General features: G+C 37.5%; 2 protein-coding genes across 5 annotated transcripts; both read right to left on the bottom strand.

Moving 5' to 3' along the window:
* On the bottom strand, positions 1–1,112 carry LOC114462952 (serine/threonine-protein kinase pim-2-like). The gene has a single exon (XM_028446087.1). The coding sequence runs from the start codon at positions 976–978 to the stop codon at positions 1–3; it is 978 nt and encodes a 325-aa protein (XP_028301888.1). The 5' UTR covers positions 979–1,112.
* A 3,476-nt stretch (positions 1,113–4,588) lies between these two features.
* Positions 4,589–14,784, bottom strand: terf2ip (telomeric repeat binding factor 2, interacting protein). 4 transcript variants are annotated; one of them, XM_028447083.1, is made up of 10 exons: positions 14,710–14,784; positions 14,410–14,468; positions 13,598–13,843; positions 12,546–12,688; positions 12,245–12,477; positions 9,746–9,853; positions 9,096–9,675; positions 8,925–9,004; positions 7,575–7,997; positions 4,589–5,356 (listed from the first exon to the last, which is right to left on the bottom strand). In XM_028447083.1, exons 3-10 carry the CDS (start codon positions 13,825–13,827, stop codon positions 5,135–5,137), a joined length of 2,019 nt encoding a protein of 672 aa, XP_028302884.1. In that variant the 5' UTR covers positions 13,828–13,843; positions 14,410–14,468; positions 14,710–14,784; the 3' UTR covers positions 4,589–5,134. The 4 variants fall into 4 exon arrangements, with proteins under 4 accessions (XP_028302884.1, XP_028302885.1, XP_028302887.1 ...); XM_028447084.1 differs by lacking the exon at positions 14,410–14,468 and having other exon boundaries at positions 14,710–14,769; XM_028447086.1 differs by lacking the exons at positions 13,598–13,843; positions 14,410–14,468; positions 14,710–14,784 and having other exon boundaries at positions 12,245–12,473; positions 12,549–12,686.
* Between the last annotated feature and the right edge of the window lie 1,673 nt (positions 14,785–16,457).

Here is a 16,457-nt window from a genome sequence, read left to right as displayed (position 1 = left end):
TCAGACACTTGGGCGGGGGGGTGGTGGTGGTGGTGGGGGGGAACTTGGCGTGGTAAGCCAGGGATGTCTCACAAGCTGAGACAATCGCGGTCGCTGCCTTGGGTCGATGTTCAGGCACTGGTTAAGGAAGTCTTTGCATTCATAAGACAGGTGGTCACATGGGGGCTTTCGTTCATTTATGAAGCGCATGGTGTGGAAATTTTCTTCACCGTAGAGGCTGCACAGCATGGCCCCTATTTGCCAAACTGTAGTCGGCTCTGCGCTGTACTGCCCCTGTAGATAGTACTCTGGTGGTGCAAAGTCATAAGCACCAACAAGTTCTGTGTATTGCTTTTCTTGGTTTGATCTAAATGTGGCACAGCCAAAGTCAATCATCCTGATTGAGATGTTTCCTTGGACCAGGGAAACCAAGATGTTATCTGGCTTTAAATCACGGTGAAAGATCCCGTTTCTGTGTGTTAGCCGGGCAGCAGTGACTAATTGCTGGAAGATGGTCTTGGCCTCGTACTCTGGGATCTGTCCCTCACTCATCTTATAGAAGTCATTGAGGTCCATTGCTTTCAAGGGTCGCTCCATAATTATCAGAACTTCATCCTCTAACTCGTAGACATCCAATAGTCCGATGACACCGCGGTTTTCCCAACTGCCATTGCAAAGACCGGCTGCCTGGGCCATGAGGACCACCTCAGATATCTCTTTACAATAGCATCCGTCCCTTTTCACCCACATGTATTGGACTTTGTCAATTGGAATATGCTTAATTGCTACAGGTTTAGAGTCGGAGAGGCGTATTCCTGTGAAGACAACTCCGCTATGGCCTTTGCCGACTGCTTTGAATTCCTGATATTTCTGCTTAAAGTCATTAGTATTCCTGTTGACTTTGACAATGTTTTCCAACTTCATCATTTGTGGTTTTGAGGAGGAGGAGGATGAAGTTTCTTTGAGGCAGACAGGGTCAGACCAGTTCAGGGGTGTCATGGCAGCATTCTTGCTGTCTGTGCTGCTGGTTGCTCCTGATAAGGTGGAGGATGGGTCGTCAATGCTGGACGTGCACGTGTCGTCCTTCAAGCTCTCTGAGGCCCTAACACTTTGGGAGTCCTCTGTTGGGACTTTAAGTGATGACCGTTTAACTTTAATGATTTTTCTATGTTTCTTCTTCTCAAAGCCATCGCTGTCCAAGCAGGACTTCTTTCTGGTTGTTTCACCATGTAACTCTTCTTCAGCTTTCCTTTTCTTGCTCCTTGTGGTTCGAACCATCTTATCCTCAGCCATTTTTATCTGTGTGTCTGTGAGAAAGACCACTTCAAGATGACGAGTGAGGTTTAGTGGGATGGATTCAGTGTGTGGTTTTATGCACAACTGTGAATAATAGATGCTCAAGATGAAAGCCAAAGTCAGCTAGTGAGTCTTCAGGGTGGAACATGAAAGCCAAAAGTAGGAGATGAACGTTCCAGTGTTGCCATGGTGAAGGAAGTCCAAACGTTCTTTTCTGTTTTAACCCTTTAAATTCAGCAAGTGCTATTTATGCTTGGTTTGGAGCATCCGTTTTTCTGCAGCCAAGTCTCGCAGGATGTGATTTCATGGGATTTGCGAGGCTCCTGCCCAAAACAAAGTTCAATTGAAACACGTTCAAAGCGCATTGACCCCCATTTTCCACTGGATGTGGGTCCACTGTGTTACATCTCTGCCACGGCAGCAGATCTGCGACAGTACGGAACCCTTTGCCAGAGATACGCAGGACTTCTATTTCTGGCGAATGCCGGAGCACGACGCAATAACTCAGCACAGAGCAAATACAGTGAAACAGGAAATTAAGCACTTATTAAACATTAAAACATCTGGTTACTTTTCAAAATAAGACTCTTCAGATCACATTTCATCATATTATTTCTTCTCTGTTGGCTGTAGCTAAAAAATGTGGCTAGAACAACAACAAAAGGTAAACTTTATATTTTAATATCTTAAAACGTGTAACAAAAAAGCTGTGAAACTAAATAATGGCATAGATACATATACTGTATGTCTGAAAGTGTTAATGTGTTTCCCCATCACCTCTTTATCATTATTTATTTATCTTTATTAATTTATTTATGTTTCCTCTCCTTTCTCTCTGTTTTCTCTCTTTTTAATTTTTTTTTCTAATTATATACAGTATGTCATTCAGTCTATTATCCTGGCTGTATTAACCACATAAATGCCCGTCTGTATCTGTACTTGTTTGTTAATATTCACTATTAAAAAAAGTTTATAACACTTCCTTTAACTGCATTCTCGCTTTGAGTGTTTTTGAAGCTAAAGTAACTTTAGCTTTATTTTTTAAGGATTTAAAGCGTTTTCTTTGTCATTCTAAAATGTGAAAGATTGAAAAACAGGAAAACTGGCAAATGCAGATTGAAATGAAATGAAATACATAAATATCAAAATAAAAGTGTTGGTTTGCCAACCTTTGCACTGACTAATTGGTCCTCTGTCAATAACTAAGTATTTCCCATACACTCAATTTTCCTTAGTAAAGCAATACATTTTCAAAAAACCAGAAGGATATAGTTGGTTACATGTAGTTTCAATGTTTAAATATGTTTTTTTTTAATTACTTTACTGTTAGTGACTGCAAGTCACGGCTGCTTATGGAGTCGTGTCAGTAGGTTATGATTCTGAATAAGCTTTTTGTTTAATGTGATGAAGTGTAACATCTTCAATGGGTTTGATGCTCATTTTATTTAGTCTATTGGTAAGTAAAGTTTGAAACAATACTCCAGAAAATGTCTTGACACACATACACACACCTGTGAGGTATCCTTAGAAGCTCAGGTTTTGTCCTTTGTCCACACATTGTAGATAAATTAGCTGCAGGTCTGTGAGACGAACCATTAAACAAATGAGAGGATAAACCTGGCACCAGTTCCTCATTCTGGAATGTACACACACACCTCCCTGTCGGACAGTCGGAGAGAAAAGCACCCTGTGCTTCTTGTCCCAGTGAAGCAAACTGTGTTAATTCTGACTTAGTTCTTGTCAAAGTAACGGATTACATTTACTCACGTTACTGTATATGAGTGCATTACAGAGCAAAAGAATGTAGAAACATTTACAGACCCTTTAAAAAAAATAGAATATCATGAAAAACTGATATTTTCCCATGATATTATAATTTTGATAAAGAAGCTACGGAGTGGGCGGGCCGTCCTCTGGCCCTACGTCACCGTGCGGGGAGGAGGAAGTCAGTGTCTCGTCTATAGACACGCCCACTCATGAAAATGCATAAGTTGGTCGCAAATCAGCCTGTTTGTGTAGAGTTGCTCAGAAAGTGACTGTTCAGAGGCTAAAACTCTGTAAAACAGGCGAGTTTTGGAAAATAAACCTCACATACTATGTTTTTGGGGTTCTTAGAACAAATGGAGATGGATGAAAAATAGCATGACATGTGACCTTTAAAGAGGAAAGAGTTCTTTACCCTCAATTTTGTTATAAAGTTTTATGTGCAAAGAGTTTTTACATGTTTGGATTGACATCTGGTAAGCACCTCGAAATAGCCACGGGTTTCATAGAAACTTCTGTTGCTTAGACAATTTATTAAAAAATAAAACATTATTGAGTATGGAGTGAATTGCATTTTGTTTAAATAGACAATTACAGGAATGTTTATTGAGTTTCATACTTGTTTATTTAAAGATTTATTAAGCTTATTTCAGGTGCCATGGTAACTGGGTAATTAAAACTGGATTGGGTTAATGTGAAATACAAATAAGTTATGTTAAAATGATTAAAAGTATAGTTGTTTGAATAAGTAGTTTAAAAATCATCCACATTGCTTAAAAATACCTAGGTTTAATTTTGTTAAAAATGTGTGTTTAAATAGATTATTATAGCATTTGAAATTGTTTGTTTAAGACTTGACAAATAAATACCATACACTCATGTTAATATTGTTAAATATAGTTGTTAAAATGAAAATAAAATACCAATAATTCAATATAATTGATTAAGATTAGAAGTGGAAAACCTTGTTTAGAAAAAAAATGGTACTGATTTAAAATTGTAAAATAAAATGTGATACTTGGAGAAGGTTAGAAAGTTGATAAGCAAACTTTGATTTCAAGGAACTAGTGGTTGTCTGATTGTTGTTGTATTGTGTATTTTCCTTATACCTATAAACAATACTTTGAATAAAATGAAAAAAGTAATTGAAGGTCTGGTTCTTTGAGTGAAGTCCAGTAAACACATCCAGTGAAGAGAAGTTATTTTCAAGTCAAGAACAGCACAAAATGGAGATTGACTTGACAATAATGTTTATTTTTTTAGTTTAAAATGGTAACAGTAATAAATATGATGGAAAAGATCTTGATTAGAACATCAGCTGAAAATACAAGGGTCAGTCTTGGTCCCACACCAGGCGGTAGATTACCAGAAATCATTAGAAAAATTATAGAAATCAATCTATTCAAGAGGCATTAAGAACTGTTTCATTCCATTTATTTACAAAATTAGTTTATTTAAAATGTGTGTTACTCGTTCATTTCATCATTATTCTCTGTAGTTGCTTTTTTCACAGTATTCTGAGCAAAATGTTGTTGTCAGACAAAGGGGGTACTTGGATTCAGAAATAAGAGAGGGGGTACATGAGTTAAAAAAATAAGTTTGAAAACCGCTGAGCTAGTCCTGATGACTAAATTTTGAATAAAACTAGTTTTCATCAAAAGACTAAAATTAAATCAAAAATTGCTGTAAAATGTAACAAAGAAAGTAAATGTGCTACAGTGTATGACAAAGCTATTTTACTGACCCTAAACACAGAGAGAGACACAAGAGTGCTCATAGTAATGGCTGATTAGGGTTATCTTATTAAAAAATATCAAATTCAGATGCTTCAAAAAATGCAACAAACATCTTATACACGGCATATTAAGTTTGCTTTATTAATAAGGGGCATTGTGGAATAAAATGCTTTCAAAGTTATTAACTTTTTGCACAAATTCATCGAACAACATAACACATTTTACAGAATTTAACACTTGAATATTTCTATATGGATTTAAATCTGAATCTAAATTCTCTTATCGCTAAAACTCCAACAGGGAAGAACAATAAGATCTTATTTCACATCTTATCAGTGCCCTGAGCGTCATCTGCTTTCTTATCCCTCCACCTCCAGAAACACAATCCTTTTGGCCACTTCCTGTTCGCCGTATTTTTCCTGTAAGCCCCGCCGTACCTCGATGTTGGCCGACAGTAAACCTGCGTCGTCATAGCGATTCCAAAAAGGTCCAGAAACCTGAGAGGGCTTCAGAAGAAGGTTTTGTGCGGCAGAAAAGTCACCACTGGTTTTCAGCAAAGCTTTGGTCACGGTAGCTAAATCCTGTGTGAGGAAATAGAAGTGGTTAGAGTAGAGCTGGACGATATGGACCAAAACGCATATCGATATTTTTTCTCAAAATGGCGATATACGATATAAATCTCAATAAAGTCTCACCAGAAAGATTTTGTACGGATTCTAATGTGCAGTTCTTTGGCTGAAAACAATAACAAGAGTGTGTGGATAGCAAAAGAAAATCGCTATGATGATCAGCTGTGGTGTGGAGTTTGCGTCTATAGACACGCCCACTTACGCATATGCATGAAGGCCTCCAAAACAGCCTGTTTTAAGAAGCATCATTAAACTGAGTTTTCAAAAGGCTAAAACTCTGGAAAACAGACAAGTTTGGAGAATAAAACTCAAATATTATGTTTTTGGCGTATGGAGATGAGTGAAAAATAACATAACACAGGACATTTAGGGCAATTTCAGGACTCATTAGCACCATCTAGCAACTTTCCATGGTTTGAACTAGCTTAATGGCATTCACTATGGGCTCTATTTTCCCATGTGCGTAAGTCCAAAAAGCCGTGTTGCAGCGCTGTTTTTGGCTGCACGCTATTCTCCCCCTGTACTTAAGTCAGTCGCTGTGCGCCTTCATCCTAGTTACGCACTGTGAGTGGAGCAGCCCTGAAATGTGGGTGTTCCCATTCAAATCTGGCTTTACGCGCATTCTCCCGTGTGCGCGAGTCCTTTTCCTCATACACGCTTCTAACCCTGAAATAAATGCAGCTGTGATCACAGCTGCTGCTGCACAATTAATAAAAACTCTGACAGACTTCTGTCCACGTTGGTCACAGTGATTCAACTATTTTCATACTATGTCTAACGTAAAGTCACTGTTTGATCCACTATAGAGTGAAACAAGCTGTCATATGCAGATGAGGATTGACCAGAAACTGTTCCCACACATATTTTAATGAGGCTCAGCTCAGGTCGCTTTAAACAGTTTATATTTAAAACTGCGTATTGGGGCGGTGTTTAGCTCAGTGGGTAGAGCGCCCGCCCCATGTACAGAGGCTATAGTTCCTCACCTGCAGCGGGTCCAGGTTCGATTCCCGGCCTGGGACCCTTTCCTGCGTGTCATTCCCTGCTCTCTCTGACCCCTTTCCTGTCAAGCAACTGTCATATAAAGGCCACTAGAGCCAAAAAAATAAAAAAAAAACAAAAAAAAAAAAAAAACTGCGTATTATGGAAGCCATAGCAGTTTCACAGCAAACATCCCTCTGTGTTAAAGCAGGACACTCTGGGTTATTTCCTCATATCTCCAGGTCATCTCACTCGATCACGCTTTACAGCGATGATGATGATGATGATGATGATTAAGGACAGAGATTTTAACTGTGACTCTGACAGAATGCGGCCGATCTTCAGTCAGACTGCAACAATCTGATCAAATCAACCTGTTACATTGTTTATCAATGAAGGCTTTTCAAATGAAAAGTAAACATTATCATTGTCACAGATTTCAATGACATTTACAAGAGTTGAGAAAACTCCAAGTTCCGTGATTTCGAGACAGCCCAAAAAAATTACATCACTGCCTCCTTTCCTTTAGCCCGCCTTCATTCACACATAAACGCTTTTTGACTCCTTACGCGTGGTGGGCGTATCAGCAGCCTGGACCAGAGAATACGTGTAGAAGAGAAGCGTGTAACTGCAGGCGCGCAAAAAAGCGCTTAAGTCCAGATGGGAGAATAGACCAATTTTTGGCTAAACCACAGTGTCTTTAAACACAAACTCCTCCTAGAGCATTCATAACAAGTTGGAGACAAATCATGTTTAAAACAGTGAGTTTTTACCACATTGCCAGGTTTACAGAGGGTGCTAAAGTTGCATTCATTTTAAAACTGAATATTTTGTAATAACACACAATACAATATCAACCACTTTGGGCTTTTTCTGCTATAAGGGACAGCATGTGTGTGTGAGTTCTACTAGTGTGGCTTGTTTAAGGGAAGGTCTGAGTTAGAACACAAAATACATCTAATGTGCTTTTCATGCTGTTCTGAGAAGTAACAAAAGCAGTGACTCCTAAAATCGAGCATTTCAAAACAACATGAGCTATAAAATAAAGATATTGTTATATTGTCATTTTCAGTTTCGCCAAAAACAAAATCTTGATATATCTTGAATCACAATGTATTGTGCAGCCATAGGTTAGAGATGATTCAACAATATTATAATTAAAGGTAATACATACAGTAGCTCAGAGCCTCACCTGGTCTGTGAGTTTCATCAGTTCTCTGATTCTACTCATGTCTTCTTCTAACTGACTCTGAGTCAGAGACAAAGCAGCAGCCTCTTCTGTGGGCGGAGCTACTGGGTGATCATCACTCACCACCTCAGCCTGGGATTCACTGTCGAATATGAATAAGTGAGCTTTGGATGCAGACGGTTCAGCGGCGGCAGGTTGAGGGTGTTCTGCCTTTGACACAGAGATGCTGCTGGAGGCCTCAGGCTCCGCCTCCTCATCAAGCTCCACCTCTTCCTCCTGCTCCGCCTCCTCCTCCTGCTCCTCCTCCTCCTGGATCTTGTCTTCCAGTTCTGGTTCAGACTGTGGGGTGGAAATAATGGGGGCTTCTGTCAACATAGCAACCCTTTTAGAAGGACTTTGAAGATCTGAGTCTTCATCTTTGTCGAGCTATGAGACAAAAACACACACACATGGAAAGGTTTCATTTATTCAGACAATTGTTCCTCAGGAAATCCACTTTGATCTCCTGATATGTTTCGATTGTCAACCGCTCGTCTTCGTCAGAGGCGTCTGCTGATCGAAGTTTTCTTGACTTCTACATAATTCCAGCTAGAACTGCTTGATTATAGAATACATTATAAAAGATCACGATATTTTAGTCATAATTGAAGTCACGATTATTCTAACGATTATTTGTGAACCAAAAAGTGAGTCATTTTTGTACAAAACAATGTAAAATATGTTCTTCAAGAGAATTTGATTAGCCTTGCTTGTTTACCAAGTGTTTTTACGAGCAACAAACTTCCTTGTGTTAGCCTGCATGCTAGCTTTAGCTTTAAGAGGGGCAGGGCATAAGAGCTGGTATTCCTGTGCATTAAACAACTCAAAGATAATAATCGTTTTTTCTCGTGTGTGCCAAGCTTTATTATTTTTAGAAACCCTCAATCCTGGAAGTTAGTTTTATTTAGCAAATAAAACATTATGTATAATCGAAGAAAAGGAAAATAAATTAATTAATAAATTAAAAAAAAAATATATATATACACACAGCATATATTTTTTAAATTAATAGTTTTTTCTCGATTATGTTGCTTTTGTAATCATTGAGTTTAATCTAAATCATAATCGAATTTCAATTAATTGCACAGCCTTAATTAAAGCAACATTCTTTGAAAAACACTGAGGAAGACTGGCAGTTGGTAGTCGACACATGTCAGGAGATCAAAGTGGATTTCCTCAGGAGTAGTTGCCTAAATAAATGAAACCTTAACATATATTATTCAAAAAGAAGAAAAAAAGAAACTAGTTGGAAACACAAATGCAGTTCTTAAATAATTATGTTCAATTATTATTCACACAATCCTGTAGAAATACCTCACTCTCGTCGTCAAACTCCATTGCAGCCAGTTCCAGAATCCCCAGCTGTCTCTTCTTCTTCTTTGTCTTTGATGGCGCTGAAACAGAATGAGCCGTGATACAGAGATGGACGGTTTAATTTGAAAGACCGACAGGAAGTGATCTGTGCCACTGTTTCATTCCACAAACCTGTGTTTGTTGTTTCTGGGTTTAGAACATCCATCGTCTCCTGCTGCGTCTCTGCTGCATCGTCTGCTCTGGGTTTTTTGGTCAGTGGCTGCTTTGTTGTTGTGCATTCTTCAGGAGAAGCCGTCACAGGTGCTCTGGTTTTCCTTGAGGTTCGGGGCGATGGTAGGGGTGAGCTCACTGGGGTTGAAGACGAGGAGTGGTTTCTGAGTCTTCTGCTGTAAGGTTCAGGAGGGGATAAACTCTCTTTGAGCTGCCTCTGTGTGATTGGCCGCTGTGGTGTCTCCATGGTGGGAGGGCCTTTCTGTTTCTCTTTTATCTTGGTGGAAGGTGAAGCTTTGATCAGAGTTTCACATTGACTTGATGGAGAATCCTCATTGCTGTTGTCTATTTGTGTTGTCGGATCAGGATCTTTGTCTGGTTGTGATGCTTCAGATGTAACGAGTGTCGTTTCTGTTTCAGCTTCTTCAGCAGGTTCAGTCATTTGGACTGAGAACGTTTCTGCTGCTTCTTTGGGCTCCTTCTCCTTCTCAAGCACTTGTGTGGATTCTGTCCTCCAGTTCTGCTCTCCATCCTGTGGATTCTAAATAAAACTCCTCATATGTCCACATTAAATTATAGGTAACACATATTCACAATATCTGCCTCTGTACCTGTATTAGCTCCTGGTTTGAGAAACAAGTATGAAGAGAAACATTGTCATCATCATCTTCTTCTTCTGTGGAAGCTTTCTGAGCGTTTGGATCTTGATTTCCTTCCATCTGAAAGCAACAGTTTCCGTCTAATATTAGTAAAACTACCAGGTGTGTGTTTCATGTTGAAATTAACCACAGCATTATGCCTTATAGCAGGGGTGTCGAACTCAATTTAGTTCAGGGGCCAAATACAGACCAGTTTGAGCTTAACTGGGCCACAGATTTTAGGTGGGGAAAAAGAGCAAATTCCATATTAAGTATATCAGTCCCTGCAGGAACTTCACTTAAATTTCCCTGATTTTGGGAATTTGGGGAATTTTGTGGAATCATTTGAGGAAAATTAGCCAGATTTGAGAAGAATTTAGTTCTTTCAACAATTTGAGATTAAAAATGACTGACATCATGTGATATAGGAACTAAAAAATATTGTGGATTTCAAATTAATTTTTGTATTTGGAGGGGTTGAGATATCTACAACTGAATTAGTTGGTAATTCACAAAATGTTTCGTGTTTTTTTCTATCATTTTTACCTTCCCATCCCAAGTGGGCCGGGCCTTGACCTTAACACATGTGTGTTGTCTTTCTTTTTCCAGCCAAAATAATTCTCAATTTTGGCATGGACCTGACCCCTAGACCTTTGAAAGTGTGCTGTGGTATCTGATAACCAGTTGTTAGATAGATGTCATTAAGACAGCTCTGGGGTGAAGCATTTAGAAATCCTACCTGCTAGTCAACTAGCATGCAAAAATGTTTAAAGTGGATTATTATTATTATTACAACAGAATCTCAAAGTTGTCACGTTCCTTAACCCAGAGGTTCTCAACCCAAAAGTGAGTCAAGAACCTCTTTTCAATGAGTCACAGGCAGTTGCCTTGGCAACAACAAGCAGGGTTCCCACACTTTTTTCACAAATTTCCAGAACTTTTCCAAAATATCTGACCAAATTTCCATGACTCACTATAGTTCTGAACCACTAAGATCTATTCATGACCATTAGAGCGCAAAATTGAGCGGGCCATTCCAGTGTACTAGTGTAAGCGAGCAGAGGTCTGCAAGTGTGGAAATAGGCTAGATTTCCACATTTTATTTCCTAAACAGTTAAATTATTCCATGACTTTTCAAGACTGGAAAATCGTTTTTTCAAATTCCATAATTTTTATAGGAATTTCATGACCGTGAGGACCCTGAACAAGGGGATCTACAGTCTTAATTACAGATGATCTTTGGCTGCTGCTCGATCACACTACTAACACTAGAGGGCAGTAATTTGTTACTTTTCTTTCAGTAAAGTATTTTTTGCATTATATATAACGTAAATATAAGAAACGTAATTTTTTTATACACTGTATATTGCCTTTTTACAAAAATCACTTTAGGTTAAACACAGGTTATGGATTTTTGGGTAAAAACTTCCACTTTTAAACTTCATATTTGTGCATGAAGTCACTTTTTAGAGCCGAACTTTCATTTTTCTTTAAAAAGCTGATGCTACCAATTTGTCATGTGCAGTATTTATCTTGTGCTCACTAAGATGATGTAAAGATTTAAAAAATGTTTTAATATGTAAATGAAAGATTGAGTGGTCAGCTAAAAATATACACTAAAAAGTCTGGGAATTTAAATTCAGGGATTCATTACTTAAAATAAGCAAAACTACAAACCAGCAGAACAGGGAACATTTGGCTTATCAAGATTTTTTAAAACAAGTGAAAAAAGAGTTTAAAGGATGTAAAATACTCTTACACAAAATCTAAATAGTAAGTAAAAAATCAGAAGCATTTATTGCCCAAATGTAAGATGTTACCAAGACATATTATTAAGATTTCCCTTTTGGCAGAGTAGGAGAGCAACATAAAGTCATTATTATAAATAATCGATTAGGTGATATATCGCAATATTTCACCGCCCGATTATTTCATCGACCCAAAACATTTCCAAGTCGATTTTTTTTAAGTCATGTTTTTCAACACAAAACAACATTTATTTGCACCACCATATGCATAGCACGTAAACGCCCGGTCACTCAGTGTCAGTAAACCACATCAGACCTTGTTAAAACTACCTTCACTCCTCAATGCATTTTAGCTTGGAAGATGATTGCACTTTATTTTCATAAAACATAATGGGCACTTTTATAGATGTACAGTATGTGGTTACCTTTTTTATAAACGGTTGATAAACAGTTGGATAAAAATACCCCTTGTTTTTTATATTGGTACTTCAATTACAGTCGGTTACCATTGACTTATTCTTGCAATAAAAACAAGAAATAAATTGTATTTCATACCATTTTGTACTTATAATGGTAAAATTTATAATTTTGATATTGTGATGTATATCGCATTGTTTAGTATCGCGATATATCGTATCGTAATATGCAAATCGTGAATCATATCGTCAGATTCATGGCAATGCTCACCCCTACTATCACACATGCCTATCTCCCTTCTTATTACCTCTGGATGATCTTCTTCTACCTTCTCGTCATCGGGCGTTTTCTCCTCCTCATCCTCTGTCAGATTTTTAGCTAGCTGGGACTTGTAACGGTGTTTCATGGACTGCCAGCTGTGACCAGTCACGCCCTGTTTCTTCATCTCTTGCCACAACGTGTTCCCTCCGGTTCTTGCCCTGTGCTTGCTAACGTAGTTCAAAATGGCAGCATCATCCTCTGAGGTGTAGGGCATCCTGCCTGATTAAAATAGGATGATGAGTACACATTTTGTGAAAGTGATTGAATGTCCATAAAGCATAGCGTACCACCAGAGGGTCTAGGTGAGATGTCTTTGCTGCTGTGTCTGCTTGAGCGTCTCTGGATGACTTCAGGATTCAGCCTGTAGCTCTCTGGATCTAGCTGCTCATTCTTCTCAACACAGTCTTGAATGTACTGAGTGGATACATACCTGTAAAAAAAAACATCTCACCATTAAAATGCATTTTGTACACAAACACATCTTTCCTTAAGAAGGACTGTACGAGTCTCTCTTATGAACAAAGCTGTACAGCTACAAGAATGGCTAACTACAGACTAAACGCTATCTAATACTGGGGTCACCAACATGGTGCCCGTGGGTCCCAGGTAGCCCACATGGACCATGTGAGGTGCCCTTAGCCCTGGTCTAACAGCAGCACCATTAATAAGTTAACTCCGTCTAAAATCTGATTTATTAGGCTTCAGTCTGACTGTGACAAATATAAATTCAGATGAAAAATGTAGTCAGAGCGTTAACACTGTTGCACCTGGTAAGTTTTTGTTTTAAATTAACCGTCTTTAAATGTTTACTTTCACTGAAACAACAAGACAAATTAGTTTAAGTATCACATATGGGAATTCATTAAAGATGCTGCAGATTTGGTGTTTAGATTGTGATGTTTTTTCCTAGAAAAATAACATAACATGAAAAAAAGAAAGTGGAGTTTAAAAAAATCTTACATACAGTAATTGTTCAATTGTAAGAACACGTTTGGGTTAGTAAAAGAGTATTTAATGGTTAGTAAAATAGGAACATGATATATCCCTATGAAATGTTTCAGAGGTGTTATTTTGAAATTGAAACAATGGCATAAATTAAGAGAAAAAAAAAGTTACATGTTTAAACAAGTATTTTTTTTTTTTACTTTTTAAGTGGATGCTAAGTCTTCTTTCATTGTCTTTCCCTCAAATTAAAGTGAAACTGGGGAATTGTAGCAGTATTTCTGTGTTTATCTGTTTAACTGGTAGCCCTTCGGATTATTTCAGTAACTTTGAAGTAGCTCATGGTTTAAGAAAGGCTGGTGACCCCTGATCAAATAGAACATTCCTGCTCACCCACCAGTGGACAGTAGATTCAGGAATACTGGTTTTCTCCTCAGGGTCGATCAAAAGAATGGCTCCAGGCTGCTGGACGTTACACAAAGTGCCTCCTCCAGCTGTGATGAGGGGCTGATATCTCCGTTTAATAGGACCGGGTCGTAGATAAAAGGACATGGGGTCACCATCCACAGTCATGAAGAGGACTGGGGACACTGAAGACAGGAGATCGTCCTTTTGCTTGCCTGGCATGTTTGAGATGTTCCAGCTGCAGGTCAAGATGTAGTGAAGCAATATTAATAATAACGTCTTTTTTTTATTTGGATCACTGGTCAAAATATAATATTTTAAATTAGAGGGTCTAGATTCAAGATTCAAAGTGTTTATTATCATGTGCACAGTAAAGAAACATGTTTCCCTGCACAATGAAAATACTATTTTGCTCACCACACTGGATGCCAAAAGAAAAAATAAAAATAAAAATAAAAATAATAATAATAATAATAATAATAATAATAATTTGAAAAAGAACAACAAAAACAAATAGAGAAAAGTATAGTAACAATAATAATAATAATTAAAAATAATAATAATAATAAAGACAAATATAAATATGTACAAGATATGTCATGTTGCACTGTTTGTATTGTCCTGCATTTGTTTTTGCATTGAATACTGTGCATTACTACTTCATGTACATTCTCCTTTAGTTTAGTTGTATGTCCCTCCGTAAATTTGATTATGTTTTAAAATTGTGTTTGTTAAATGTTGTATCATTTGTACAAAGGGTCTGAGAGAAAATCTACTGTATCATAAATCATTCTCCTTTTTTACCTGCTTGTGTTTTTTTTGCTTTTGTTCTTGATGTTGTTAGGTCAATTTTAGTTGCTTATCTAAAATAAAATAAAATAAAAATAGTTTGTGATGCAAACCATATCAATCAAAATTGTCATTCCACGACAGTAACTATCATACAGTAGTTGCTATGGTCAATTGGCAATTTTAGCCGTGCTAAGCTTCTTAAAGTACAGTCAGGCTGTGGAGAAAGCTACTGTAAATTCTGCACAGAGAGTCCTTTATATTTCACAACACAAAAGCAACAAACAAGTTAAGAAAATACACTTAAATACTCACTGTTTTTGTTGACTTTTTTCACTCAGCTTTCCCGCCTGACTACTTCCGGTTTTCTTCTTCTTCGTGGACTTCCGCCCACACTGTGTGGCTACACTGCCCCCCTCTGTTCAAGTGTAGGCTTACACATGATATTTCAAACTCTGTTTCAAATTACTATTCTTTATCTACCAGAATGCGTTTTGCAGTTTGGTTCATATGCTTTAGGTAATTGTAAGGATTGAATTTTCATCGATGAACCAGATGCAGTGAATGAACAAAAGTAAAATCTAAATTAAAACTATATTTATTGACAACTAGACCTGGGCAATATATATCGAGATTCAAGATTTTTCGAGTTTTCTATTTTGGCGATACAGAAAATTACATCGCCTATATCAATATGTTTTTTTTTTTTGTTTTTTTTTAATTTTATAGCTTATTTTGTATTAAAATACTTGTTATAAGAGTTGCTGCTACTTGCTACTTCTCAGAACAGCAGAAAAAGCACAGTTAGGTGGATTTCTGAGTGCGTCCTAACCCAGACCTTCCCCTAAACAAGCCAGACTACAAAACTCACTCACATGTGCTGTCCCTTAAAGGTTAAAAAGACTAAAGTGCTACATATTGTGCAGCTGTTTGTTAATAAATGTGCCTATACGTGGCATTTTTCATCAGCAAATTTAACCCAGAATTGTCTTGCTGCTATTTTTAGAAAAAATATTGAGATATGAGTTTTGGTCCATATCACCCAGCCCTAGTGACAACCCTATTAAACATCCTCGCCTTTTTTTTTTTTTTTTTTTTCTTTTTTGGCTGCATTTGCAGTCGTTCTTGATCATTAATCTAGAACCCTCACCACATTTCACTGATTCTACAGATCAAACTGCCAGATCACAGTTTTAAGCCTCGAACCTACTTACACACCCTGTCATGGGTTCTAACCACTGTAGATTCATACATTTTTGTATGTATTATGAAAGGCCACACTGTGGTTCCGTAGTCAACACCTCTGCCTCCTTGCAAAGTTTATGATAAAGTTAAAGATTGTATGTTATTCAGTGTTTTTTTTTTTCTCTTGGATGCTGTTTTCTTTAAAACTCTCTGAAAAGATGTGCATTAGTTTGATGCCATTTTGCAATATGGCCATGTGAGGGATAGTGTGAATGTGATTGTCCTGTGTGACATTGGGTATAGCACATGTGTCAAACTCAATCCGACCCTTTGGAGCAGCCAATTCGGCTCGAAGGAGAAAGTAAAAATGATAGAAAAAACATGAATCATTGTGTAAATGAAACTCAACACTCCTGGTGCCTATGTCACATGATTGCAGTCATATTTAGCGTTGAAAAAACTCAAAATTCTTATAAAATCTTTCATTATATTGTTTACTGGAATATTACACTATAATGGTGTCACTGGTAAGAAAGACCCTATTTTTTGTTTACAGAAAGCACTATTGGAGATACTTATCAATTTACATTGGTATGTTGACACATATTTACAGAAATGTTGCACTAAATTAGTGTCACTGTTCATAGGATACTCTTTCAATGTATTGTCTTTCAGACATATAAAATATAAATTGTATTTTTTCCACTTAATCTTCTTTTTTTCTTGTTATGTCATAGATTATCATAGATTGATTTCTGACCAATATATCAATAATCACAGTATCGTCATATCGTGAGATAATCGTTATCGTGAGCTTTGTATTGCGTATCGTATTGCATCGTGAGGTACCCAGAGGTTCCCACCCCTAGTTGGGACTG

This window comes from Gouania willdenowi, chromosome 5, assembly GCF_900634775.1.
Source record: "Gouania willdenowi chromosome 5, fGouWil2.1, whole genome shotgun sequence".
Classification (NCBI taxonomy): domain Eukaryota; kingdom Metazoa; phylum Chordata; class Actinopteri; order Blenniiformes; family Gobiesocidae; genus Gouania; species Gouania willdenowi.
This window is presented reverse-complemented; position numbering and strand designations above follow the sequence as displayed.